Here is a 25,923-nt window from a genome sequence, read left to right on the forward strand (position 1 = left end):
CGGTATATAGTTGCAATTGAATGTGAAATTCTTACCGTTCTGATTTTTTTGCGTTATCTTCCTTAGTGGGTCATGCAAACGGATATTCTGAATAATGCTTTTTATAGAGTGGCAGGCACAGGGAGTGAGTTCATCCAACCAAGGGGGCCGTGGCAATCTGATGCCCTCCAAATGTTTAGGACTACACCTCCCATCAGCCCCAGCCAGAAGGTCCCGGACACGTCATGCTCTTCCAAGACGCATCTTCTTACATTCTTACTCTTTGTGCTACAAACGCACTTTTGGGAGGCTGCTTGTCTCCCGCTGCTCAAAAATGAAATCCTCCCTCCCCTAATAAGTCAAAGATGCTGCTTTAGTGTTAACATTTTTGCAGGGGGTTTTTTTTGGGGGGGGAGCCTTTTTGGCAGGAACTAGGGCTGGGCGATAGGGACGCAGGTGGCGCTGTGGGTTTGCTGGCAAAAATTATGAAACCGATATCATGATACGGTCTTCAAACTGGTTTTAGATGATATAGGTAAAAGGTAAAGGACCCCTGGATGGTTAAGTCCAGCCAAAGGTGACTATGGGGTTGTGGCGCTCATCTCGCTCTCAGGCCAAGGGAGCCGGCGTTTGTCCACAAGCAGATTTCTGGGTCATGTGACCAGCAGGGCTAAACCGCTTCTGGCGCAACAGGACACCATGACGAAAACCAGAGCGCACGAAAACACCATTTACCTTCCCGCCGCAGCGGTACCTATTTATCTACTTGCACTGGTGTGCTTTCAAACTGCTAGGTTGGCAGGAGCTGGGACAGAGCAACAGCAACGGGAGCTCACCCCGTTGCAGGGATTTGAACTGCCGACCTTCTGATCGGTTTAGACCACAGCCCAAGCTGTTTGCATCTGCATTCTTTTGAATTTGCATCATTGTATTTTGACGTTATCTGCTTATTCTTGGGAGCCTTTTTGGTTGAAAGGCGGGATATAAATAGAAGGGAACATAAGCTAACCTAACATTTCATGTATGATGGACTTCCACAGTGCTAGCGTGATGTTAAAGGGCACCCCAGTTACCTGGTACGAGACCAGCCTACTCTTATCTTGGCCTCCCGCATGCCAGAACCTCAGAATTAATGCTGTCTCTGCAGCCTCGCAGCCGGCACTTGGAACTGCCGACACTCTGAGGATAAAATTCACCTGCACCTGACCTGCTTTGGCAAGGCTTCATTTCCCGCAGCTACCCAGAGACGAGAGGGGCTTCGGAAGAGAGACACACTGTATTGACATATTTTGCAAAAGAAGGTGTTACAAAAAACCCCAAGAAAACGCAGCCACAGACAAAACACCCGACGTCACACAGAGGAATAGCTGGCTTGTTACAGTCACCTCAGCTGACATTTAGCTTAACGACACTGAAATTCATATATATATATATATATGTATATATATAATTCAACCAATATTTACAAAGATGCCTTCTGTAAAAAATATAATAATAATAATAATAATAATAATAATAATAATATAACAGCAATATAACAGCAAGACAACAGGGGACGGCAGTTCTCCAGATACCTGTGGGGTGAGAGAGGAAGAACTAGGAGACAGTTATGGGACAGGCGGCAAGTCCTGCGGGAACTTCATACGGCAAAACAACAGTACATGAGCTCTTGGCGTTGGGTTATAACAACCAGAATCCTGGTCGAAGCTGCTCTTGGACTCGTACAAACAGCCTTGGAGTGTGACCGGATGCAGTTTGAGAAATTAAAACAAAGACAACCTCAAAAACCCACACACCTTTACTGACAACAATTAACTGGGAAAGGATGGTTTCGACTGGGCTCCACGAAGGTGCTTAATGGGCAGGGCGCCCAAAGGGGAGTAGGTTGGGGGGCAGGCAGGAAGCTCGCCCCTAGACTATTTGATGAAGTGTGGCCTGGCCTCCGCCGGGTCCACCTTCCCGGCTCCGGAAGCTCATCGTGTGGTGTGTGTGTGCGAGAGAGAGAGGGAGGGAAGAAGAACACAAACATCAGCCTCAAGGAGGGCTCACACAGTGACGAGACGGAAGAATGTCTTTGAGATTCTGGGTCCCTGTGGACAAGGAGGGAGAAGCAGTGAACACTCGGCTGCCTCATCTTCACAGGAAAAACCGCAGAGAGCCAGTTCTCCACAAACGGCGGCAGAGCGGCAGGAAAGACTGCCTAAGTGCCGTTATCTGTGGCCCACCCAGGCGGAAGCAGGGCTCGATGTCTCAGCCTTGCGCTCACCCCCGGCACAGCGCAGGAAGTGTAAGCGATGCTCTGATGGTCCACGAGAGGGAGCCCCTCCGCCACGTCCCGGCATGCCCTGGGACACTTGGGGGGCAAACCGGGAGGGAGGGGGGCAGCTGTTCTTCAGCATGCGGGGCACGGCCGACGCCGGCCAGAAGCAGAGGGCTTGGGGGACGGGGCCGTCGCTAGGGTTGCTCTTGCTTCAAGGCCACCAGCCCGGCCTGTGCCCCCAGCCCCAGGTGGTGCGCCGCGGGGTTGCGGGTGTGGATTTTCTGGTGGCAGTTCAGGGACTCTTTGTAGCGGAAGTTCTTCCCGCAGGTGGCGCACTGGTAGGGCGTCTCCCCGGTGTGGACGCGCCAGTGCTTGAGGAGGTGGTCCCGGCGGATGAAGCTCTTCCCGCACTCTGTGCACTGATAGGGCCTCTCGCCGGTGTGGATGCGCTGGTGCCGGACGGCCTTGGAGAGGTCCCGGAAGTCCTTGCCGCAGTAGGTGCACGTCAGCGGCCCGTCGCCCTTCCCGGTGTGCAGCTTCTGGTGGAGAAGAAGGCTCACCTCCAGTTTGAAGCTCTCCTTGCACTGAGTGCAAGTGTAGGGGCGCTCCACCATGTGGTTCCCGGGGCGCTTCCCGGCGCTGGGCTTGAGGGCGGGGCTCCTCTGGGGCTCGGGGCGTTTCGGGGGCTTGGGGCGCGCCGGCGTCGGGGCCCTCTGGAGAGGTAAGGGGCTCGGCTTCAGCTTCAGGCCCCCTCCTCCTCCAGGGTCCATCGAGGGATAGCTCCCTCCTCCGTCGTGGGTCTTCTGGTGAGTGGTGAAGAGCTGCTTGTCCAGGAAGCCCTCCCCACACTCGCAGCAGATGTAGGGCCCAGTGTGGGCCTCGGCCTCCAGCGCAAAGGAGGGGTCCTCTTTCCTCGACTCAGCCACGCAGCGGGCCGACCGCCTCAGGCTGCTCCCCGGGGGCTTCCTTGCAGGCGCCACCGAAATGGGGTGGCTCTCGGAGAGCAGTTCCTCGCCCGGGCCCTGGAAGACTTCCGCCCACTTCCGGGGGAACATGCCGGGGAGCTCCAAGCTTTCGGGGTCTTCTTCCAGGAGCTGCGGAGTACCTGGCCAAACGGGGGAAAGAGGCAGGTTGGCGGCATATGAAATCAGACAGGGGTCCCCTTGGTTGAATCAACGAACATAGGTAACATTAAAATCACAGATCACGCCCCAGTAGTAGTTGCCCTTAAAATGGGAGAAGGAACCCAAACCACCCCTTCATGATCCTTCAGTCCCATCCTAACCACAAATAAACAGATTAGAGAGAGTCTCACAAAAACTCTACAAAAATCTACTTCGAAGAAAATGATGCAGACAATCTACCCCCCCCCCCCGGTTATGGGACGCAATGAGAGCATCCCTTAAAAAACAAACCTCAAAAATTAGCAAAATGAAATCACACAGACAACCGCAATTTTGATATTTCATCTCCCAATGGAAATGTTTCTGATTCGTCAAGAGCTTTTAGAGGATTAATTTGATTTGGTTCTTGGACATTTCGTCTGTCTGTATTTTTATCATTTTACAATTTAATGATGTTTCAAACTGCGAGGGAGGGTTGTTTTGTTTGTTATCATGTTGTGCAGTTTTGTGATTTATAGCGTAAACCACCCTGTGATCTTAGATGAAGGGGGATATAATAATAATAATAATAATAATAATAATAATAATAATAATAATAATAATAATGGATAGTGCAGCACGAAGGTGCCAACTGTCAAGGGCACTTCCAAAGGAATGTCAGAGGGTTAACTCTTTATTGTCAAAGAAACTCCTATGAGAAATGGCCAGTTCTCCATCAATCACCCCTAGCCTTGCCAACAACAACATCAAAATATAATAATAATAATAATAATAATAATAATAATAATAATAATAATAATAATAATAATTTATTATTTATACCCTGCCCATACGGCTGGGTTTCCCCAGCCACTCTGAGCGGCTCCCGACAGATTAAAAACAGCACAGACAGCTCCAAATATCTCCAGCACATAAGCCCAAGTCTCAAGAGCAGCCCCATTCCACCAGTAAAGAATTCTGGGCTCTGCACCGCCCTCTCCTCCCCTGGCAATGTTCTCCTTCCCCTCCCAGCCTCGTGCAGGAGGGAGAGGATCCCCCCACTTAGGCCGTTCCAACTTACTCATGGCAGGATCCCCAGGGATTTCGCTCTCCTCCAAGTCGCCCATGCTTTTGACCAGGGACATTTCCTCCGGCTCCATCCAGGAGTTGTCGTTGAGGGCGGAAATCGGAGAGCCTGTTTCGGAGAGGAGGGAAGAAGGTACAGCAGCCATTCACCACCAGCGACACATTTAGGCCAGGTCTGCAAAAGGCCACCTGAGCCGAGATGATGCAAGGGCGAGCTACACTGTCCACCCCCTCCTCTAGCACTGATGTTCAGACTCCTCCTGTCTGCCTCCTTCATTGATTCTAGGGTTGTGTGTATTCAGCAAATCCATACAAGCACAGGACCATGTTGCTCTGAGCCTAGAATACCATCATTTGAGAATTTCCACTTTCTTTGGGACGGGGGAGCATGAGGAGGAAAACACCCAGAGAGTTCCTAGTCCTAATGGCTGTAAACAGTGACTTGAAAGTGTGTGGCCAGGAGGACATTTGGTGTAAACTGCTCTTTTGGTAAAGGGACCCCTGACCATTAGGTCCAGTCGTGGCCGACTCTGGGGTTGTGGTGCTCATCTCACTTTATTGGCCAAGGGAGCCGGTGTACGGCTTCCGGGTCATGAGGCCAGCATGACTAAGCCGCTTCTGGCGAACCAGAGCAACGCACGGAAACGCCATTTACCTTCCCGCCGGAGCGGTACCTATTTATCTACTTGCACTTTGACGTGCTTTCGAACTGCTAGGTTGGCAGGAGCAGGGACAGAGCAATGGGACCTCACCCCGTCGCAGGGATTCGAACCGCCGACCTTCTGATTGGCAAGTCCTAGGCTCTGTGGTTTAACCCACAGCGCCACCCGCGTCCCCGCTCTTTTGGTAGTTTTAATATAATTTGGTATGTCTTCTGATTTGCAAGTAAACTGATACTTATTTCTTTACAGTTAGCTGATGAGAAGTAACGGGATATTCTTACGATACTTGGAACCAAAGGGTCTGTTGGTTGTGTGGGAGGGAGGGATTTAGTTTTTGTTCAGTTAATTAGTTCATTTGTTAGAGTGGTCCTGTGTTTGGTTGCTGAACGAGAAATATAACAGTGCAATGCAACTGTATAGACATACTTTATTCAACGGATGACTTCCTCTGCTTATGTATTTACTTTTTCTTAAAAACCAAATAAAAATTACTTCAAAAGAAAAGGAGAAAAGTGTGTGGCCAGTTTGTGGTGGAGTTATGAAAACAGGAGCATGCCGTGAGGGCAAAGTAACACCTGCTTTATTCATGCAACTGAGCTCGGTGGCAGAATTCAACTTCAGAATTCAGGGAACGTAACTCTTACAACAAACTTGCCAATAAAGTTCCGTATTGTAAAAGCTCTGGTTTTCCCAGTAGTGACGTATGGAAGTGAGAGCTGGACCATAAAGAAGGCTGATCGCCGAAGAATGGATGCTTTTGAATTCTGGTGCTGGAGGAGACTCTTGAGAGTCCCATGGACTGCAAGAAGATCAAACCTCTCCATTCGGAAGGAAATCAGCCCTGAGTGCTCACTGGAAGGACAGATCCTGAAGCTGAGGCTCCAAGACTTTGGCCACCTCATGAGAAGAGAAGACTCCCTGGAAAAGACCCTGATGTTGGGAAAGATGGAGGGCACCAGGAGAAGGGGACGACAGAGGATGAGATGGTTGGAGAGTGTTCTTGAAGCTACCAGCATGAGTTTGACCAAACTGCAGGAGGCAGTGGAAGACAGAAGTGCCTGGCGTGCTCTGGTCCAGGGGGTCACGAAGAGGCGGACACGACTAAACAACTAAACAACAACTCTCACAAAGCCAACACCATGTGGGAAGAGCAACGGTTCTGAAGTTTCCTTGTCAAGGTTTTTGGAGCTTTTTGCTGTTTGCCTCAAGCTGTAAATTGTCCCCTTCAGCATCAGGGGTAGACCTGAGCTGCTCTCCCTGCACAACACAGAGGGGTGGGGTGGGGGTTGCCAACTCTGCGACTCACCCAGGGTGGTCTCCTTCAGGGCTTCTCTTTCCTCGACGTCCCCCCGACCAGCGACATCTGCTTCCTCGATCCGAGAGAGCAGCTCAGGTTTGGAGATGGCAGCGTCTGTGCGTGGCAGGCGGAAAAAACTTATTAGCAGCATCAAGCCTCTCATTTGCTCCAGAGCCCTCCTTTTATTTAAATTTCCCTTGGGAATGACGCAGGGGCAGGGCGGTGGTGCTCTGGGACTCCCATGAACATACTCGACGACTCGTATGTAGACTTGGAGGGAATCCTAAGGGTCATCTAGTCCACCCCACTATGACGCAGGAATCAAAGCTAAAGAATCCCCGACAGATGGCCATCCAACCTCAGTTTGGAAACCTGCAAGGATAGTCTGTTCCATCAGAACAGCTCTTATCTTTGGAAAGTTCTTCCTAACATTTGGCCAGAATCTCATTTCTTAGTTTTTTTAATCCATTGGTTCAGATCCTACCCCCTGGAACAGCAGAAAACAAGCTGCGTCTTCCACGTGAAAGTCCTTCAGATATTTGGAGATGGCTCTCATGTCACTTCTCAGTCTCCTCTTACCCAGGCTAAACATATCAACTCCCTCAATTGCTCTTCATAAGGCTTGGTCTTCAGGTCGCCCTCCTCTGCACATGTTCCACTGATCATCCTACCTGAAGGAATTTCCTGGCAGGACAGACTAGCCAATGACCAGCTGAGCTCTGGGCATTCTCGTGCTGCACAGAGCTTGGCTCACCTGAAGACCTGATAAGGAACTCTTTGCTAGGTCCATATGATCCCTCAGCAGATCACCTGTTTGCCTGCAGAAGGTCCAACTTCTGGCATCTCCAGGTAGGACTTGAGAACAACTGTCTGAAACCCTGGAGAGCTACCACTAGCCAGAACGGGCAACACTGTGCAAGATGAACCCATGGCCTGAATCAGCATCTAGCAGCTTCCCATGTCTGGTACAAGTGATCTGCACCTGCATCACTCTGAAGCCTGGTCAGATGTTGGCTGAGAACTGATGCTGTGTCCACTTAGCAAGGCTCTGGGCCATGGTGGATGAAGGCTCAGGCACACAGAGAGCTCTGCCTGGCCACGCCATGTGGACCCTTCCTTACCCATAGAGACCACGGCCTTGTAGTTGCACTTCATGATGTGCCGGTAGAGGTCCTTCTGCCCTTCATCCAAGCTGCGCCACTCTTGCTCGGAGAAACTGCAGGAGGCTTCGTCAAACAGCAAAGGGACCTGCAACCGCGTCAAAGAGAGGGAGAAGTCACTTCCTCTTAGGTAGAGCAGCTGCCTTGCATGCAAAAACGTCCCGGGTTCAGTCCTTGCCTGAAACCATAGAGAGCCACTGCCTGTCAGTGCAGACAGTACTGAACTAGATAGACCAACAGACTAACTTGGTATAAGGCAGTTTCCTGTGTTTCTAATCCTCTGCCAGGTCCCCTGATGGAAATCTCAGAACCTGGTCATATATTTAGCTTCCTACCATTTTTACACATTTTATGGGCAACTGAAATTACAGATAACCTTTCCCCAACCACCGTTGATTCCTTCCTTCCTTCCTTCCTTCCTTCCTTCCTTCCTTCCTTCCTTCCTTCCTTCCTTCCTTCCTTCGTCTTCTTCCAAGTCAGCTGGTGTCAATTCTACCAACTTTTTGATGCCAATTGAAAACAGTTTCTTTTTCTTCTCAGAAGCTGTTAATTGTTTATTTGAGTTCAAACTTCTTGTGTTGCTGTTTTTACTGCCATTTTGCACCTGCAAGGAACTATGTTAACCCAGGAAGCGATACTGTAAGGAGAATCCCTATTTTAAAACAAAACAAAACCTTCAAACACCTGGCCCAGTACCCTGTCCTCACTTTGGCCAACTCTCTCTTCCCGTGGTTTCTAGCAACTGGTCTTCAGAAACACTGCTGCCTCAAATTGTGGCGCTTCCTCCTCTATAAATCTGTCTTCCAAAGCCATCCAAGTTGGGGCCATCACTGCCTCCTACAGGAAGGAATCCCATAGTTTAAATATGTGCTGTGTGAATGACTTTCTTTTATCTGAATCTTCTCACATTCAGCTTCTGTAGTGATGTTGGGAAATCTTAGCAAGTTAAAACTTTGGCTCATGCCAAGGAAGAGCATTGTGGGAGAGCCAAACACTGGAGAATTCTGGGAATGTGTATCTGCTTCTTTAGTTGCAGACTTTCTGTCTCAAAGAACGTGAATAAGTTATCTTTTCCATCTGCAGGAAGGAGGTTCCTAGCTGATTTGTAGTCTTGACACCTGGCTATCTTAGATGCTGTTTCTATGTGCTGTCACCAAGCCAACTTGCAACTAAAAGAATCTGGTTTGGCTCTGGGAATGCTTCTAATCTTCAAGGCCTTTTGATAAACAGGATTCAGCTGCCGAGGCTCCTAAGAAGCCTGAGTTATTGTTCTTCTATCTAACCATTGGCAAATTGCTAATTAATCTAAAGGACTGATTGGCTTTTGAGTTTTGAATCCAAGTGGGTTCAAAGGGGATAAAACCTTAGGAAACCCACTTGCAATTCGCAGCCCACCTTGCCAAGCAGGCAGCCTGCCTCACCTAACCTACTTTGCCATGTTGAGACCACTGCCATGCAGAGAGGGCTTGCCGAGTCAGTGTTTTGAACTGTTCTGTTTCACACTTTCATTTTCGTTGTGAGTATATTTGTAGCAAGTGATATTAAACAATGTTTTTATTTTTTTTGTTTGGGATTTGTAAGAGATGTGCCAACTTTTATGTTTGAATAATCTTGTTTTTTAATAAATCCTGGAGAAAGGACTTTTCCCTGTTTTTGTCTTTTGTGCCTTTCTGCTGGGGAAGCTAACCCAGTACCTGACCACTTAGTCGCCTGCCAGACCCTGTTGGATTTCTGTCTGTGCCACAGTAAAGTGACATGGGTGGGGCAGCCCGGTACCGCTGAAGAGTAATCTCCTTCCTTATGTTACTTTTCGGGGCTGTTCTGAGATAAGGAAGTGGCAGCATACTACTGTTTCTGGTTTTGTGTGTGTGTTCTGAAAAAGCTTCTGCGCACCCCTCTCTCTCTCAGCCGGGTCTTGCCAGACTTGGAGGGCAGGTGGGGGAGTGGGCGCGAATGCTACAGCTTCCTTTAATGCCTAAGAGAGTTCCGGTGTTAGGAGAGAGGAAGAAAACCCCACCCCGTCCTACAAATAGCAAGGACTGCTAGAATACTGCCTGCAAAGCAGTAATTTGTGGATATGAGAAATCCCACCTCTCTTACATGGCCAGGCACAGCCCCTAACCCTGCCCACCCTGCTTACCTTGGGGATTTCCCCCCTGGATCCTGGGGGCAGGCGGAGGATCCAGAAGTTGCGGTTCTTGAGCAGGTTCTCCATGTTCTCCAGCCTCCTCTGGAGCTGCCCGTATTCCTGGATGAGGGTCCCCAGGGCAGCCCACTTGCTCTCCAGCTGGTTCCCGAATTCGACGGCGGTCTTTTCGCAGCCGTCCAGCTTCGTCTCAGCCATCCCCATCCTCCCCTCCAGGCTCATGAGCTGCGCTGCGTAAGAGTCCACTTTGCTCTCCACCGCTTGGATTTCAGCCACAACCGTCAGGGAGAGCTCAGCCGCTTCGGGGAGCACGTCCCCCATTGGCGTTTGCTCAGGGGCGCTGAGGGGCTGGGCAGCAGCCATGGGCTGGGGCTCCACCTCCCACTGAAGATCCTATTAGAGAGGGGAGACACGCAAACAACATTACGTTCCTGGGTGGTCTGGAACAGAGCAACGTTCTGCAGCCACTGTCTGGCCGTTCCTCTTGAGGAAGGCTCTCTAGGAACAGGTAAAGGGACCCCTGACCGTTAGGTCCCGTTGTGAACGCCTCTGGGGTTGCGGTGGTCATCTCACTTTCTTGGCCGAGGGAGCCAGCGTACAGCTTCCAGATCATGTGGCCAGCATGACTGAGCTGCTTCTGGCGAACCAGAGCAGTGCATGGAAACGCTGTTTACCTTCCCGCCGGAGCGGTATCTATTTATCTACTTGCACTGGCCTGCTTTCAAACTGCTAGGTGGGCAGGAGCAGGGACCGAGCAACGGGAGCTCACCCCGTCGTGGGGATTCAAACCGCTGACCTTCCGATCGGCAAGCCCAAGAGGCTCTGCGGTTTAGACCACAGTGCCACCCGCGTCCCCTAGGAACAGTTAGCCAAAACTTAAAATGAAGGAGGAAGTAAGTTCTATGTCAAAAAAAGGTCAGAAAGTGGACGTATTTGCATATTCTACATACTTCCACTCCTGCTGGACAATAAGGAGAGACCTGCTGGCCACTGACCGCCCACTTGAGTTCAGGAAGGCTTTCCCTGCCCACCTTTGGAATCTAATTGCCTTCAGTTCATCATCTTCATTTTATCCCAAGAGCATGAGGATTGTGAACTTGGGAGAATGAATTCTGCACCAGATGCCAAATAGTCAAAATGCCAGCAGTCACTGAGCAACAAAACAACCAATGAACTGTGTACTGCAGGCGGAGATCAATGGAGAGGGATCCTTATGGGAAAGAAACCATGGCTGCTATTACGTGGTCCGAGCAGTACACTCTGAGTTATATGGAAACAAGGTGGCTGACCACTGCTCCATCTCTAATAAATTCTTCACTCATCAGTTATGCTGCATTTCTCTGCTTAAACACCAGCCCTTCTCTAACCATGTGATATTCCTAACCATACAATATTAATAGTATTTACTTCTCCTTATCCTTAGCATTCGTATGATGCTTGGTTCAGGTTTACATGTGTCTTTTCTACAATCAGCACTTGCTTTTTGTGGGACTGGGAAAGCTCTGGGTTTACACCAGAGGTGGGGCACTGGATCTGGCCAGATCCTTCCTCCTCGGATGGGACAACTTGGACAGGTGAGCAGGACAGACCACGGTTTAGGGGAAATGGCTTTGTAGACCAAAGCTTTCCCATCCCCGACTTAAACCAATGACCCTGCCACTACTGTATCTAGTTGATCATTCAAGCACAAGTCCTTTCTATCAGCCATCAACCAGAATGCTTCATTAAGCTACCTATTGCAGCTCCAGGAGGAAACCTTTGAAGCTGCAGTGGGCCTGGAATAGCTCTGTGCACTGGAAAAGGCAGCATGAAAAGGACAAACAGCGCTGAGGTTCATCGTGGAGGAGAATACGAGACAGAACGTTCTGCATCCAGATGCAGTTCACCTCCTCAAGGAGTACAGAGAACATTTGCGGACATCTTGCTTCCAAGAGTACAAGGCAGAAGAAAGTTCAAAGGAAGGCAAAAGCAACAGAGATGAAGGGATGACTTCCATGTGCAAATTTTGCAAGACAAGGTGCCTCCCTTTAGAAAGACAACGGGCTTGCCGATCTGAAGGTTGGCAGTTCGAATCCCCGCGATGGGGTGAGCTCCCGTTGCTCGGTCCCTGCTCCTGCCAACCTAGCAGTTCGAAAGCAGGCCACTGCAAGTATATAAATAGTTACCGCTCTGGCACGAAGGTAAACGGCATTTCCATGCGCTGCTCTGGTTCGCCAGAAGCAGGTTAGTCATGCTGGCCACATGATCTGGAAAAACTGTCTGCGAACAAACGCCGGCTCCCTCGGCCAGTACAGCGAGATGAGCGACGCAACCCCAGGGTTGTCCGTGACTTGACTTAACTTTCAGGGGTCCCTTTACCTTTACCTTACAAGACTTTTATTGCAGCACCAATCATTTAGGACACAGCAGTTCAGCTTGTCGTGTGATAGCTGAATTTGCACATAAGTAGTTCATAAACCCTCTTCCAAAAGGGAGTGTAACAGAGTGCTCAGGCGATCTGTGGAACTCTACTGCAGGATGAGAGGTTTGCCAAGAGTATAAATGCAATTGTAAGTACAGACACCTCTTTTTCCAAGAGCAGAACCCCAGCAGCTCCTTTGTATGAAGCTCTCGTGGAAAGCAGGGACAGGCCTTCAATGGCATTGCTTTAGGGGGAATCCCATCTAATGAAGGTGACTCACCAAGTCACAAGCTGACTTCAATTTTGGGCCAAGCCTTTGATGTCTCCTCTTCTGCCCCTGCCCCCACCCCCACGAATCCCCATGGTCCAATGAGGTACAGTGGTGCCCCGCAAGACGAATGCCCCGCAAGACGGAAAACTCGCTAGACGAAAGAGTTTTCCGTTTTGGAGGTGCTTCGCAAAACGAATTTCCTCTGGGCTTGCTTCGCAAGACGAAAATGTCTTGCGAGTTCCTGCTGGGTTTTTTTCCTCCCCCCCCTTTCTAAGCCGCTAAGCCGCTTATCAGCTGATCCGATCAGCAGATAAGCCGCTAAAAGCCGCTAATAGCGGTGATCCGCTAATCCGTCAATGGGCTTGCTTCGCAAGACGAAAAAACCGCTAGACGAAGAGAATCACAGAACGGATTCTTTTCGTCTTGCGAGGCACCACTGTATATTAAATTTACAAAGAAAGAGCACGTAGGGAGGATCAATTCACAGATATGGAAGATTAATGACCCAGCCAGAATGAGTCATGCCTTACTTGTGTACAGACTAGACTTAGTGCCCTACAGGGTTTTGGGGGGGGGTTGGGGGGGGCTAGCCTTTTCACTATCACTGGCCCACTGGCCATGTAGACTGGAGCTGGTGAGAATTGATAATTCAAAGCTTGAGGAAAGCTTGGCTTGGGTACTGCAATGCAGTCCAGGGTGCAGCAGCTCAGGGGTTGAATAGAAGAAGTCAACCACTTCACTGGTTCCCAGGCCCAATTTAAAGCACTGGTTTGGACCTTGAAAGTTCTTAACATGCCCAGGACATCTCAAGCACTGCCTGCTCCCACAGAGGCCTGCCACAGTGTCAGCTCCTCTTCTGAAAGTCTGAAGTACAGTGGGTGGGTAACACAAGATCTCTGCGGTGGCACTAAAAATGTGGCACTCTATCCCTAAAGATGTTTGCCTCCCTCCTTCCTTCTTGACCGCTAGAGGCGAGGCCAAGGTGGTCCTCAGAGGGCTTTGGGATGCTTTGCCAGTGTTGCATGATAAATGAAGGCTGCTTCCATTAAATCTATTATTCGCTGTACTTCTTTTACTGATTGATTGATTGATTGATCTATAGCCCACCTTCCCCCCCCCAAGAAGCTCAAGGTGGCATACACAGTTTTACCTACCCCCCCTCTATTTAATCCCCACAACAGCCCTGTGCGGTAGGTTAGGCTGAGGGGCAGGGACTGGCAGGGACTGGCCCCCAAGGTCACACCCAGTGAGCATCATGGTCAAGTGGCGATTCGAACCCTGGTCTCTTCCCAGGTCCTAGTTCGACACTTAAACCACGACACAACACTGGCTCTCTTAAGTTTGGATGGTTTATACATGATTTGTGGTGGGTTCTGTTGCTGTTGTTTATTTTGCAAGCTGCCTTGGAGACCTTAAATCAAAGGCAGGCAAAAAAATGTTTCAGTAAAACAAGCAAAATAAGTAATCTGTATCAAAATACTGAGGGGTGCTCTCTTGCTTAAGAGCAAAGGAAGGGCCTTGTGGGACCACCTTGTCCCAGCAAGCGAGAAATGGCAAAGGAAAAAAGGAGGCCCCACCAATATCAGGAAGCGAGCAAGTCACTAGGGCAAGAGGGTCCATTGAACACAAGCAATTCCCAAAATGCCTTTGGAAAATGAGCAGCATTTTGTTTTGTTTTTTTAAAGAAGATTTATAAGAATTCTACAGGACAGTGTCCTCTCTGGGGGGATTACAAAATTAAAAATACAAATGCAGATTTCACAGCAAAGCAGCAATCACCACAAATATAAAAAGCATGTATGGTATTCAACCCAGCATAAAATAGTCAAACCATTTAAAACCAACAGATTCTAAAACAACAAAGACATAAAAATCATCCTAACTAGAAGCCAACCGGGTCCTCCAGGCTTTTTTTGAAGGGTATCTCTGATCATGCATCCATCCATCCTCTGTGGAAGGAGACCCATGGACTAGGGACCACCACCGATAAGGCCCAAGTTAGGGGCAGACAAGCAGGGCCTCCAAAGCTGATCTTGACATACGGGCTGGTTCATGTGGGTGAAGATGGCTATGAATTTCTAGGATCAGAACACACACCTCCCCCCCCAAAAAAAAATATTACGGGGGAGGACTTGACAGGCTTTCTTCCGTGATATTTTACAGTTTAGTCCATCTGAAAGATAGTATTCCCAGGCTTCGAGATCTTTGGGGGGAGGCCCTTCTCTCAGTACTGGAAAAGGGCCTTCTCGGTGGCTGCTCCCAGACTTTGGAACTCCCTTCCTAAAGAAGGAAGACTGGTTCCCTCCCTTCACCAGCAGGTGAAGACTGTTTTATTCCGACCGGCTTCTGGGAACTGCTGTTGTTTTTTTAAACAAGGAAATGGCTTTTAATAGCGCTGTTCTTTTTTATTATCTGGACTTTTATATATTGCTTTTCTATTACGTTTAAATTACAGTCATACCTTGGAAGTCAAACAGAATATGTTCTGGAAGTCTGTTCAACTTCCAAAACATTCAAAAACCAAAGCGCAGCTTCCGATTGGCTGCAGGAAGCTCCTGCAGAAAATCGGAAGCCGCAGAAGCCCCATCGGATGTTCAGCTTCCTAAAACAGTTCACAAACCGGAACAGTCACTTCCAGGTTTGCAGCATTCAGGAGCCAAAACGTTCGAGAACTAAGCTGTTCGAAAACCAAGAGACGACTGTATTATCTTTTATGTTTTTTTCACTTTTTTAAAATTTCTGCATTGTTCTGGTCTGGGGAAAAGGAAGGATACAAATAAATATAACAGCAACAACACTTTAAACAATGCAGTCCAAATCTCAGCTGCCAAAAAACCCTGTAATTAAGGACCACAAAACCATTTCCAGAGACCTTGACTGTGCGCAAGACTTGGGACTGAACCACCTGTGCAGACTTGCAGCACTATGCATCACGCCTTTATGCTAGGAGCAAAGGAACGCATCAGTTATTCCTCGATGACAGCATCACCACATCTTTAGGCTCTAGGGCATGGATTGAAGGCACATGATGCAGCAACCTTGCAGATGCGACCCAGAGGCAGCTCTAAGCACTGCCTGAATGGGAGATTATCTGGGAGCTCTCTTGTTATGCCACGATGAACTTGTGGAAGAAATATTAAGAATCAAAATATACCCCTTGTAACTCATTCATCTCCTTCCTTGGTTATTTCTTAACACGCTGCCATATATACTGTGTTTTGCTTTGTACCAATACCTCTTTTTTTGTACTGTTTCTTGTTGTTCTTAATTAAAAATATCTTTTTAAAAAAGAAGACGAAGCAAACACAATTCACCCCGATCCTTGCTGCACCTTGGTGAGAGCAACAGAAAGCATTTTTCCCCCTCCTGGGTCCATTCTACCCTCCAAAGCTCCATAACAAGGTCCTAGCTGAAAATTAACTAACATCACAACTATCTGTCCTTAAAAACTGCCCCTCTCACTCTTTCCATGGGGAGGTCGGGGGCAGGCAGGCTGCATAATAAACACAGCACCCCTTCCATGCTAAATTGGGCTTCGTGCTCCTGCCTCTCTTTGCCCTGAAAGCCTCTCTACAAAAGGCAGCAAGAGCCCTATTTGCAGAGGCCAGAAACAATTTGAGGATGGGTTAACGCAGGGGAAGAGATGACAGCCACCTGATTTGCTTTCATTGATGGGAGGAATTAACTGCCTCAGCCCTAGGGATGCAAGACACTTCCTCCACGGAGGAGTTCCTATCAGATCTGGGGCACCTGTTTTCTTAGGAGGAAGAGGAAAAGCTAGCCCCCTTTGCTGCTGTCCCCATCAACACCCCCTTGCCCAAATAAACTACACATCCGTTTTGGGGCCTAATCCTTAGCTTCAGGAGGCAGTTGTAACATATATTTGTTTTCCTCCCTCTCCAGCATCATCATCTCCTGACAGTGTTTGCTTCTCCCCTCTCAGATCCAGCCCCCCAAAATTAACCCCCATAAAAAACTCCCCCACATCCATTTTGGGGGCTGATCCATAGCTTCAGGAGGTAGTTTTGACATGTATTTGTTTCCCTCTCTCTCCAGCATCACCACCATCTCCTGACAGCCTTTACTTCTCCCCTCTCAGATCCTCCCTTTAAAAAAACCACTGCACCCCACAACTATTTTGGAGCCTGATCTGCAGCTCTAGGGGGCGGTTTTGACATCTGTGTGTGTGCATCTCTGTCCCGGAGCCTCACCCTCATTTCTGGGCAGCCTTTGCCTCTTCCCTCCCAGATCATCAAAAAGATCAACCCCTCCCCCAAAAAGCACCCCCCCCCAAAAACACCCCTCCATCTCAGACCCGTTTTGGGGGCCTAAGCTGCAGGAGTTGATTCTGACATGTGTATGTTTTCATCTCTCTCCCTGAGCATCATCATCCTCTCCTGGCAGCCTTTGCCCCTTCCCCCTCCCCAAAAAGCACCCCCCCAAAAAAACAACAACCCCTCCATCTCACACTCTTTTGTGGGCCTAAGCTGCAGGTCCAGGGTGTGCTTCTGACATGTGGATGTTTTCATCTCTCTCCCTGAACGACATCATCATCTCCTGGCAGCCTTTGCCTCTTCCCTCCCTAATCACCCCCCAAAAAATCAACCCCCCCACCCTTTTGGGGGGCCTGACCTGCATCTCCAGGAGGCGGTTTTTGACATGTACGTGTCTGATAAATTTTTATTGATATTATACATATGTACAAATAAACTTATACAAAATCCAATACTGAAATTGCACAAAATATATTCACTCCATGAGTCATAAATACATTCATTTTAGGCTCTGCCGAGCCTTGGACTTCCTTCTCCTCCTTTGGTAAGTATCAAATAGACTTTATATTCACGCATTTTATCTCTTTCACATAATAACCAATTACTGTTAGAGTTGTTTCCAGTCCCGCTAATGTTATTTAAAGTTTGGTTCTAATATATATATCCAATACTTAACCCAGTTGTCATAGAATTTCTGTTCATCTGGATCTCTTATTCTCGCAGTTATTCTAGCGAGCTCGGCATAGTTTATTAATTTAATCTGCCAATCGTATATATTGGGTATAACATCCATTTTCCAGATAAGGTACCATTTTTATATGCCACAACAGCCGCAAGAATCATGTTAGCACAAAACTGGAAGACATGTTCCATCCCCCCCCCCTCCATCTTCAGCATCCTCAGCCCCTGACAGCACTTTGCCTCTCTCCCCCCCCCACTCCCCACACCACAAAAAACACCCCCCCTGGAAACACAACTGCAGCAGCCACAAGAGCCCCCCCTCCAGCCAAGGGGGGGGGTCTCCAAAGGAAGGGGTCCCTCCGCAGGCCCCCCCCCACGGCATCCATTCCCTCCCCCTTCACCACCCATGACAACCTCCCTCAGCAGCAGACTCCATTTTGGGAGCCCCCCCCACCTTCATCTCCCCCCCCTCCGCCCAACCGTCACCTCTCCCCCCCCCCCCGTTCCAGGTCCCTCGCTCACCTGGGCGGGGCTCCACTCGGCCATGGCCCGGCGCTGTCGTCGCCGCTTCTGAGGGGCGCGGAGGGCCGGCGGGAGAGCGAGAGGGAGGAGCGGGGCGGGCAAGACGGACAGCGGCGCCGGGGAAGCTCCAGGAAGCGGAGCGAGCGCCGGGAGAGAGCGCCGCCCAGGGGCGGAGGAGGAGAAGGCAGGTGCCGCAGCGACACCTGGCGGCCGGAGGCCGTGGGCGACGCTGCGGGGAGGCAGGCGGGGGAGAGCTGGTTGTTAATAATAATACATAATAATAATACATAATAATACATAATAATAATACATAATTTATTAATTTTACTGAGTACGAATTAGAAAAAATACAAATACACAAAAAAGGAAAATACATGTAACCAAGAGAAAATTAGAAAACATTTTTTTTTATTTTTTAAGTAATATTTATTGAAGTTTTAAAGACAATAAAAAGTTTCAAAGTTTAAACATAAAAAAATAAGAACAAAGAATAACCCTAATAGAAGAAAAAAGAACTACAAAAGTACAAAAACAAAACACATAAAAAATGCAAAATAGAAAACAGTTAACAAAAAAAGAAGAAAAAACACACACCAATATTTTCATATCTTATACTTCATCTACTAGTTTCCTGGCCTCCTCACACCTCCCTTTTTGTATTCCAGTTCAGATATTAAATTCAGCAAGTCCTTACCATCTATCATTTGTCCTTGCTCAACGTCTTAACCTATTATAGATATGTATTTTCCACCATTATCAATCCATATTTACATATTCTTATTGATCTTTTTACCAATGCCACTTATTTTCAATCCAACATCCCTTTAACATTCAATAATTTTACAGTATTTCTGCAAGTAGTCTTTAAATTTATTCCAATCTTCTTCCACCACCTCTTCTCCCTGATCTCGAATTCTGCCAGTCATTTCTGCCAGTTCCATGTAGTCCATTACCTTCATCTGCCTAGAAATCATTTTACCTCTTCTCATATTTACAATTATTTACCCCTCTACAAAACAATATTCACAATAAAGAAAAGAAATGAAAGGTAAAATATAAAAGAAAAGAACAAGAAGAGGAAGAAAAGCAAGAAATAAGATCAAGAATGAGAATTTTAAAAGTAGATAAGTATTCACTATACACAGCCATTTCCAATCTATGTTTATGTTCAGTTATGTATTTTCATCATATCCTTATCTATCTTAATTAAAATATTTTTAAAAGATCAAGGTAATAATAATAATAATAATAACTTTTATTTATACCCCGCCCTCCCCAGCCAAGACCGGGCTCAGGGTGGCTAACAACCAATAATAAAAATATGTTGATTAAAATACAATTTAAAAAACAAGATTAAAATACAACATTAGGATGCAGCCTCTTCTCAGAAGGAGAAAGGAAAAAGGATAGAGGGGAAGGGGATCAAGTTGATTCTGAGCCAAAGGCCAGAAATAAGATCCCGCAGGGCCCTGGTCTCATGAGGCAGAGCGTTCCACCAGGCCGGAGCCATCACTGAAAAGGCCCTGGCTCTGGTTGAGGCTAATCTAACTTCCTTAGGGCCTGGGACCTCTAGGGTGTTGCTATTTATGGACCTTAAGGTCCTCCATGGGGCATACCGGGAGAGGCGGTCCCGTAGGTACGAGGGTCCTAGGCCGTGAAGTTATTGTTACCACCATTAGAATAATATAGGATACAGTGCCAGATTCACGTATAAGCTAAACAAGCTATAGCTTAGGGCCCCACTCTTTTGGAGGCCAGCCCAAAAAAATTAAAGGGGAAAAACCTGGATGTGCATTTCCAAAATATAAGATAAAAAGCAAATAAAATAAAAGCAACAGTGTTTTGTGTTGTGTAGGCTCCTGTGATGTAAGTCATGCTTGCCTGCTCCCTAAAATATCACCGGTTTGCTCATTTCTATATATAGGGTGCCTACATTCTGCATGGACTGGTTGCACGGCAACATGTGCAAATGGCTTGAGATCAGGCTTCCTCAAACTTATAGCACAGTACATTGATTATTGCTTTCATTTTATGGATCAATGGTCTCATTGGATAGTAACTTTCATGTTAAATTGCTGTTTTAGGGATTGTTTTGAAAAGTCTGGAACGGATTAATCCATTTTGCATTACTTTCTATGGGAAAGCGCGCCTTGGTTTTGGAACACTTGGTTTTGAAACGGACTTCTGGTACGGATTAAGTTTGAGAACCAAGGTACAACTGTTATTTGCTTTGCTAATCACCTTCCTTTTGTCCTCCATGATGGCTCTTATCCCAAGAGATTTTCTGAGCAGGAAAAGTTGTTTGGTTTGTATTTTGACACTGTTAAATTCAGCATCTGGCAGCCCAGATTAATTCCCCAAACACTTGCTAAATCCAGGAATTATGTGTGTCTTGCACCCACAAACTCTGGCATTCTCTCTCTCTCTCTCTCTCTCTCTCTCTCTCTCTCTCACACACACACACTGTGATTGATACAATCTTGGTGGTTGAAACAATAAATAATAGTTAATAAATTAAGGGCTACCTATAGCTTTTTAGAGTAGGTGAGAGGGATGTTTTACTACATTTCCTTCCCCTGGTTTTTATTTTTATTATTAATTAAATTAATTAAATTTCTTTCATTTGAACCCACAACCTTGAGACTAAGAGTCACATGGAGACTTTGAAAAGCTGGTATCACTGGATCAAGCTAAATGGTTTTAATTGGGTTTTGAATAAATGTGCAATTAATTGTCTGTGTTTTGAATTTCATCGTGCTGTTAGCTTCCTTAGCGTTCTAGATTAGCGTTATCTTCCTTAGCGGGCTGTGCAAACCGCTATTAAGAATGATGCATTTTTTATATAGCATGGGGGAAACTGGGTGTGAGTTTATGGAACCAAGGGGGCAGTAGCTGGAAAAAGTTTGGGAACCACTGGTGTAAATAAGGGCCTGGCTTGATATAAATGAACTTCCTGTGTCCCTATTTAAATTGGCTCATTATTCTCTATCATGAGGACTACAATCTTAAGGGGGGGGGCAGGTAAGTGCCACAACAAACCAGTTTTATATGCAAAATGCCCCAGTAGCAGCTTCAGATAGAGCTAGGAATGTTCCCGCAACCTGAAATCTCATAGAGCTGCTGTCATTCAGTGTTGACAATATACTGAGCTTGTGGTGATAACCTTGGTTCTAAAGTTCCTGACAGATTTCCTTTGTGCCCAGTCTCGGCCGCAGCAGCCCGTGAAAGAGGCAGGTGGGGCCGTGGAGTGGCCTCCCCTACATTTAAAGCCCTGGTTTTGAGAAATGCAAACAGGCTTGCTTTTGCAGCCCTAGCAATTTGCCTGTGGGGAGGAGCGATTCCCATCCTAGTCCTCTTCCAGCGCCCTCCTGCCCCAGTCTGTGGGGAGGCTGCGTCAGGAAAGGCTGTCTCGCTCTTGCTGGGGATATCGCTGTTGGTTTTTTCCAGTGAACCATTGTTCTCTCTCTCTCTCCCTCTCTCTCTCTCCCTCTCCTCTAGCTCCATTGCTGCCCATTGGAGGGATCCCTTGTCCAATCCAGGCCAAGAAGAAATCCTAAACAGAAAGGCACAGCACCAATTGGCGAGATGAACATAGAGCAGGCAGACAGGATGGGGCTGGCGGTGGGGAGATTTGCTGGATGGGAGAAGCTGAGCAAACAGGCCTCTACCCTCTCCTGCCCTGTGACTTTTTGGTGGAGTGGGAGCAGCCTTGCAGTCGCCTCCCTCTCCGGGAGATGCTCGGACTCTGGTCCTTCCAGCATCCTCCATCCTCAGCCTTTCTCTCCTCCCTGCATCCTCTCTTGGTACCAGCATTAGTTCTGAAGCCTCTGGGTGCTGCGAGGATACTCAGAGCAGCAGTGGTGGGGGCTCCATCTCGGCTTGGCGAAGGATGGCTCAAAAAGACCAGGTTCCACTGGATACAGAGTCAGGTAAGGATGGCCTGAGATGGCAGAGAGCTGCATGCGGAGAGCTTGAGGGATTCATTTTAGATGCGGGGATTGGGGACTTTTAGTCCTGGAAGCTGTTTTCACAGCTGCAGCAAAAAAGAGAAAAGGGAGAGAGTAGAGTACCCTTGTAGAGAGTGATTTCCACTCACCTACTTGGAAGCAACAACTCGGTGGACACATGCATGGGGTTGAGGAGTGAGTTTCTGGGTGGTTCCTCAGGAGGAGGAGGAGGAGGATTCTTTCAATGCACCTCACCACAAAAAAAGTTCTGTGCAAATGAAAATTGCTTTTGCCCTGTCCCATTAGCCACGAATTGGAGTGGGGGAATCTGCAACTTTGCACGACCCCATTTATGCTGCCTTGCAAATGGGCGAAGATGTTTGCTAGCCCTGTCACTCAGCTATGCAGCATGCAACCTCGACTTAGGGTCCTGGTGGAAGAAGGGAACAGACAGGGAACACCAAATTCCACCAGAGTAAAGGTAAAGGGACCCCTGACCACTAGGTCCAGTCGTGGCCGACTCTGGGGTTGCAGCACTCATCTTGCTTTATTGGCCGAGGGAGCCGGCGTTCAGCTTCCGGGTTATGTGGCCAGCAGGACTAAGCCGCTTCTGGCGAACCAGAGCAGCGCACAGAAATGCCGTTTACCTTCCCGCCGGAGCAGTACCTATTTATCTACTTGCACTTTGACGTGCTTTCAAACTGCTAGGTTGGCAGGAGCAGGGACCAAGCAACGGGAGCTCACCCCGTCATGGGGATTCGAACCGCCAACCTTCTGATCGGCAAATCCTAGGCTCTGTGGTTTAACCCACAGCGCCACCCGCATCCCTTCCACCAGAGTAGGGCTGGCTTAAAGGTTCAAATGTGGGTCCAGCAAGGCATACTCTCTCATACCTGCCAGGCTCCCGTCCTGCAAACAGAGCCTCCACTGGCATCTGCCCTGCACCTTCTAAAATATCCCCATGCCTACAAGCCAGGAAGTCTCTGTTTTGCCTCCACAGTTGGATACAGCAATGCTTCTGAATACCAGTCTCTGGAAACTGCAAAAGGGGAAAGTTGTTATTGTAATCGAATCCTGCTTGGGGGTTCCTCATACTGGGCATCTGGTTAATCACTGTGAGAACAGGATTCTGGACTAGGTGGGCTATTGGCCCGATCTTGCAGACTCTCCTTGTATTCTTGTCCTTCTTCTCAAGAGGGGATTCTTCACAGGGGAATTTAGTGTGACCACAAAGCTGTTCAGTGCTCACCTTGTTTTGCAGCATCCCAATGATGCCCTTCTTATCCAAGTCCCACCCCACACTTTCCCCCATTTAAGCAGGATTTTGCCTATCTGCAGATACAGTGGAGGCTCGGGTTGCGAACGTGATCCGTGCGGGATGCACGTTCGCAACCCACAGCAGTGCATCTGCACACCCGCAGGTTGCAATTTGGCGCTTCTGCACATGCGCAGAGCATGATTTAGCACTTCTGCGCATGCGTGACCACCGAAACCCGGAAGTAACCCATTCCGGTACTTCCGGGTTTTGGCGGTCCGCAACCCGAAAAAATGCAACCTGAAGTGTCTGTAACCCGATGTATGACTGTAATCTGAAAAGCAGAAATAATACGAGTCCTCTGTCTGAAAGACTTCAGGATGTTGACCTGATCCAGCCACCGGGCTCTTCTTGGCAGTGCCCAGTCTGACCTGCTAGTTAGGCCTGATGAGAGTTGTAGTCCCAAACATCTGGAGGTCACCTGGTGAAGGGTGGTCTGTTAGATAGAAGAACATATAGAAGTCCATTACACTTCCTTTGGTCACTCAGTTAACCTTCTCTGCATTTTTTCTTTACCAGGATTGGACCAGCATCCCAAAAGAGTGAAGGAGGAAGAGGAACCGGAGATGTATCGAAAGAGGCAGGAGGTCTTGCCTCCTGCCAACGCCTCACCTGGAAAAGGTGGAGAGAATGGACTCAGCCCTCCTGCACTCGGGCAAAACCACTTGGAACCAGGGCAGCCTGACTCCAGAGCAGGCAGTGAGGAGGGTCTGGTGATGGACCACAGAGTGGGATGTGGCCCCAGTGCGCCTGCCTTTGGGATCTGCAGAGCTCCGATGGGAGAGATGCCCCACTGGTGCTTGGAATGTGGGAAGAACTTTGCCCAAAAGGCAGAGTTAGAAAAGCACGGTCTGAACCACACTGGGCAATGCTCATACATCTGCGGGGACTGTGGAAGGAGCTTGATGGAGCATGTTGCTCTCGCCACTGGTCAGGGAGCCTGCCTGGCAGGGAATGCCAGCAACCACACCAGCTGCAGGAAGAGGGTTTCACCTCTGTCGAGCGAGACTGTCGTGCAGAGGAAAGAGCGGAAGGAGCTCTCCCTGCAAGAGAAGGTCCGGGTGCTGGAGATGCTGGAAGGGCCCAAGGTCTCCCAGAGCGAACTGGCCAAGAGGTTTGGGGTCTCCCAGCCCCAGATATGCCGCATCATCAAGAACAAAGAGCGCATCCTGGCCGAGTGGTGCAAGAACGGCAACCCAGGGCGCAAGCGCAAGCTAGAGGAGAAGACCATGGCTGGTGAGGTGGCCCTTCTACAGTGGTTTGAGCACAGGTGTGTGTCCAGCACCCCTGCCAATGGGATGCATTTGCAAGAGAAGGCTGGAGATCTCTCCAAGATGTTCAGGAGGAAGCCAGAGCTGGAGGCAGACCTGGGTTGGTTACGTGGTTTCAAAGCCAGGCAGAAAGCGGCGCATGGAAGACCTCCGGAGGAGAAAGAGAACAGTGAGGAACTGGAGGATGAGGGCTGGGAAAACAACGTCCTGCCCTACATCCTAAACAAATATGACCCCCGTGACATCTACGCCTGCGGGGAGGCTGGCATCCTGTTTCGAGCTACCCCAGAAGGCCTAGCTTGGGACAGCGGAGAGGGAGCCAAGGACCAACTCACTGTCTTGCTCTGCACCAATCTGGATGCTTCAGACAAGAGGGACGCCTTGATCGTCGGCAAGGCACGAAGGCCATTTGGCTTCCAAGGGGTTGACAGGGAGGACCTGCTGCCTGTCACCTACAGAGCTGATAGCAAGGCGTGGATGACAGCGGCCATCTTCATTGAGTGGCTCCAGAAATTCAACGAGGACATGAAACGAACAGACAGGAGCGTGGTGCTGTTTTTGGTCCCATGTGCGGCACATCCTGACACTGAGCTCTCTCATACCAAGATGGTTTTCATGCCTCCTGGCTCTTCCCGGATCCATCCTCTTGAGCATGGGCTGTTCCAAAACTTCAAATGCCACTACCGGAGGAGGATGCTTCTTCGCCTCCTTGCCGTGCTTGACAGCAGATCCCCCGTTCCTGCAAGCGAACTCTCAAAGCACCTGACTCTTTTGGACGCTGTTCATATGATAGTCCAAGCCTGGTTAGATGTCTGTCCACAGACCATCACAAGCTGTTTCCAAGCTGCGGGCTTTGGCTTGGCTCTCCGCATCCCAGCTCCTCCCATGGACGTGGTCCAAGCCCTGGGGTTCAAGGACCGGCAACAATTTGAACAGTTTGTGCTGGTTGACGAAGAGCTGGAGTGTTTTGGAGACCAGGAGGGTGCTGAAATGCTCCAAGGGGTTCAAGAACCAGCCTGTGCAGCTGCAGAGGAAGAGAAGACGGAGAACTTGCCCTGCCCTTCCAAGGCAGAAGTCATGGAGAGCCTGGCCACACTGAGGCGCTATTTTGAGTGCCACTCGGTATCCTCAACCGTCTTCCAGACCTTCTACAAGCTGGAGGATGTGGTTCATGGAATGTCTCTGGCTAATATGCAAGTATTAAGGGCAAAAGAATTGAACAAAGAAGGACTCTGAGCCTTAAAAATCATCATCACCTGTACAACAGCCTTTGCCAAGTTTGTGCCCTCCATGATGTTTTGGACTACAACTCCCATCAGCCCCTGCCAACATGGCGGGGATGGGGGGAGGTTGCTGCAGCGTGATCAGGTGGGCTTGGGCTTAGGAAGTAATGCTGGGAATGGTCTTTGGAAATCCCTTCCCCTAAAATAGCATAAAAGTGAAAATTAGTGCATTGCTTGCATGGCTGTGAATTTCTTCCAAGATATCCAGGATGGGAAATATCTGGGGCTCTGGAACAGGTTATCTCTGTCCCCAATCCAATTTACC

The 25,923-nt window shown here is 48.7% G+C and overlaps 2 protein-coding genes across 2 annotated transcripts; one reads left to right on the forward strand and one right to left on the reverse strand.

Annotated features, from left to right (window-relative positions):
• Positions 1-1,236: 1,236 nt before the first annotated feature.
• Positions 1,237-17,987, reverse strand: LOC310689376 (zinc finger protein 783-like). The gene is made up of 6 exons (XM_083467029.1): positions 17,843-17,987; positions 9,688-10,086; positions 7,509-7,635; positions 6,397-6,501; positions 4,424-4,537; positions 1,237-3,344 (listed from the first exon to the last, which is right to left on the reverse strand). The coding sequence occupies exons 1-6, from the start codon at positions 17,864-17,866 to the stop codon at positions 2,434-2,436; spliced, it is 1,680 nt and encodes a 559-aa protein (XP_083323155.1). The 5' UTR covers positions 17,867-17,987; the 3' UTR covers positions 1,237-2,433.
• Positions 17,988-19,302: 1,315 nt separating this feature from the next.
• LOC310690252 (tigger transposable element-derived protein 3-like) lies at positions 19,303-25,923 on the forward strand. Its single transcript, XM_083468940.1, has 3 exons — positions 19,303-20,054; positions 21,341-21,771; positions 23,624-25,923. Exons 2-3 carry the CDS (start codon positions 21,732-21,734, stop codon positions 25,609-25,611), a joined length of 2,028 nt encoding a protein of 675 aa, XP_083325066.1. The 5' UTR covers positions 19,303-20,054; positions 21,341-21,731; the 3' UTR covers positions 25,612-25,923.

This window comes from Podarcis liolepis (genome assembly GCF_965112155.1).
Source record: "Podarcis liolepis genome assembly, chromosome: 12".
Taxonomy (NCBI): Eukaryota; Metazoa; Chordata; class Lepidosauria; order Squamata; family Lacertidae; genus Podarcis; species Podarcis liolepis.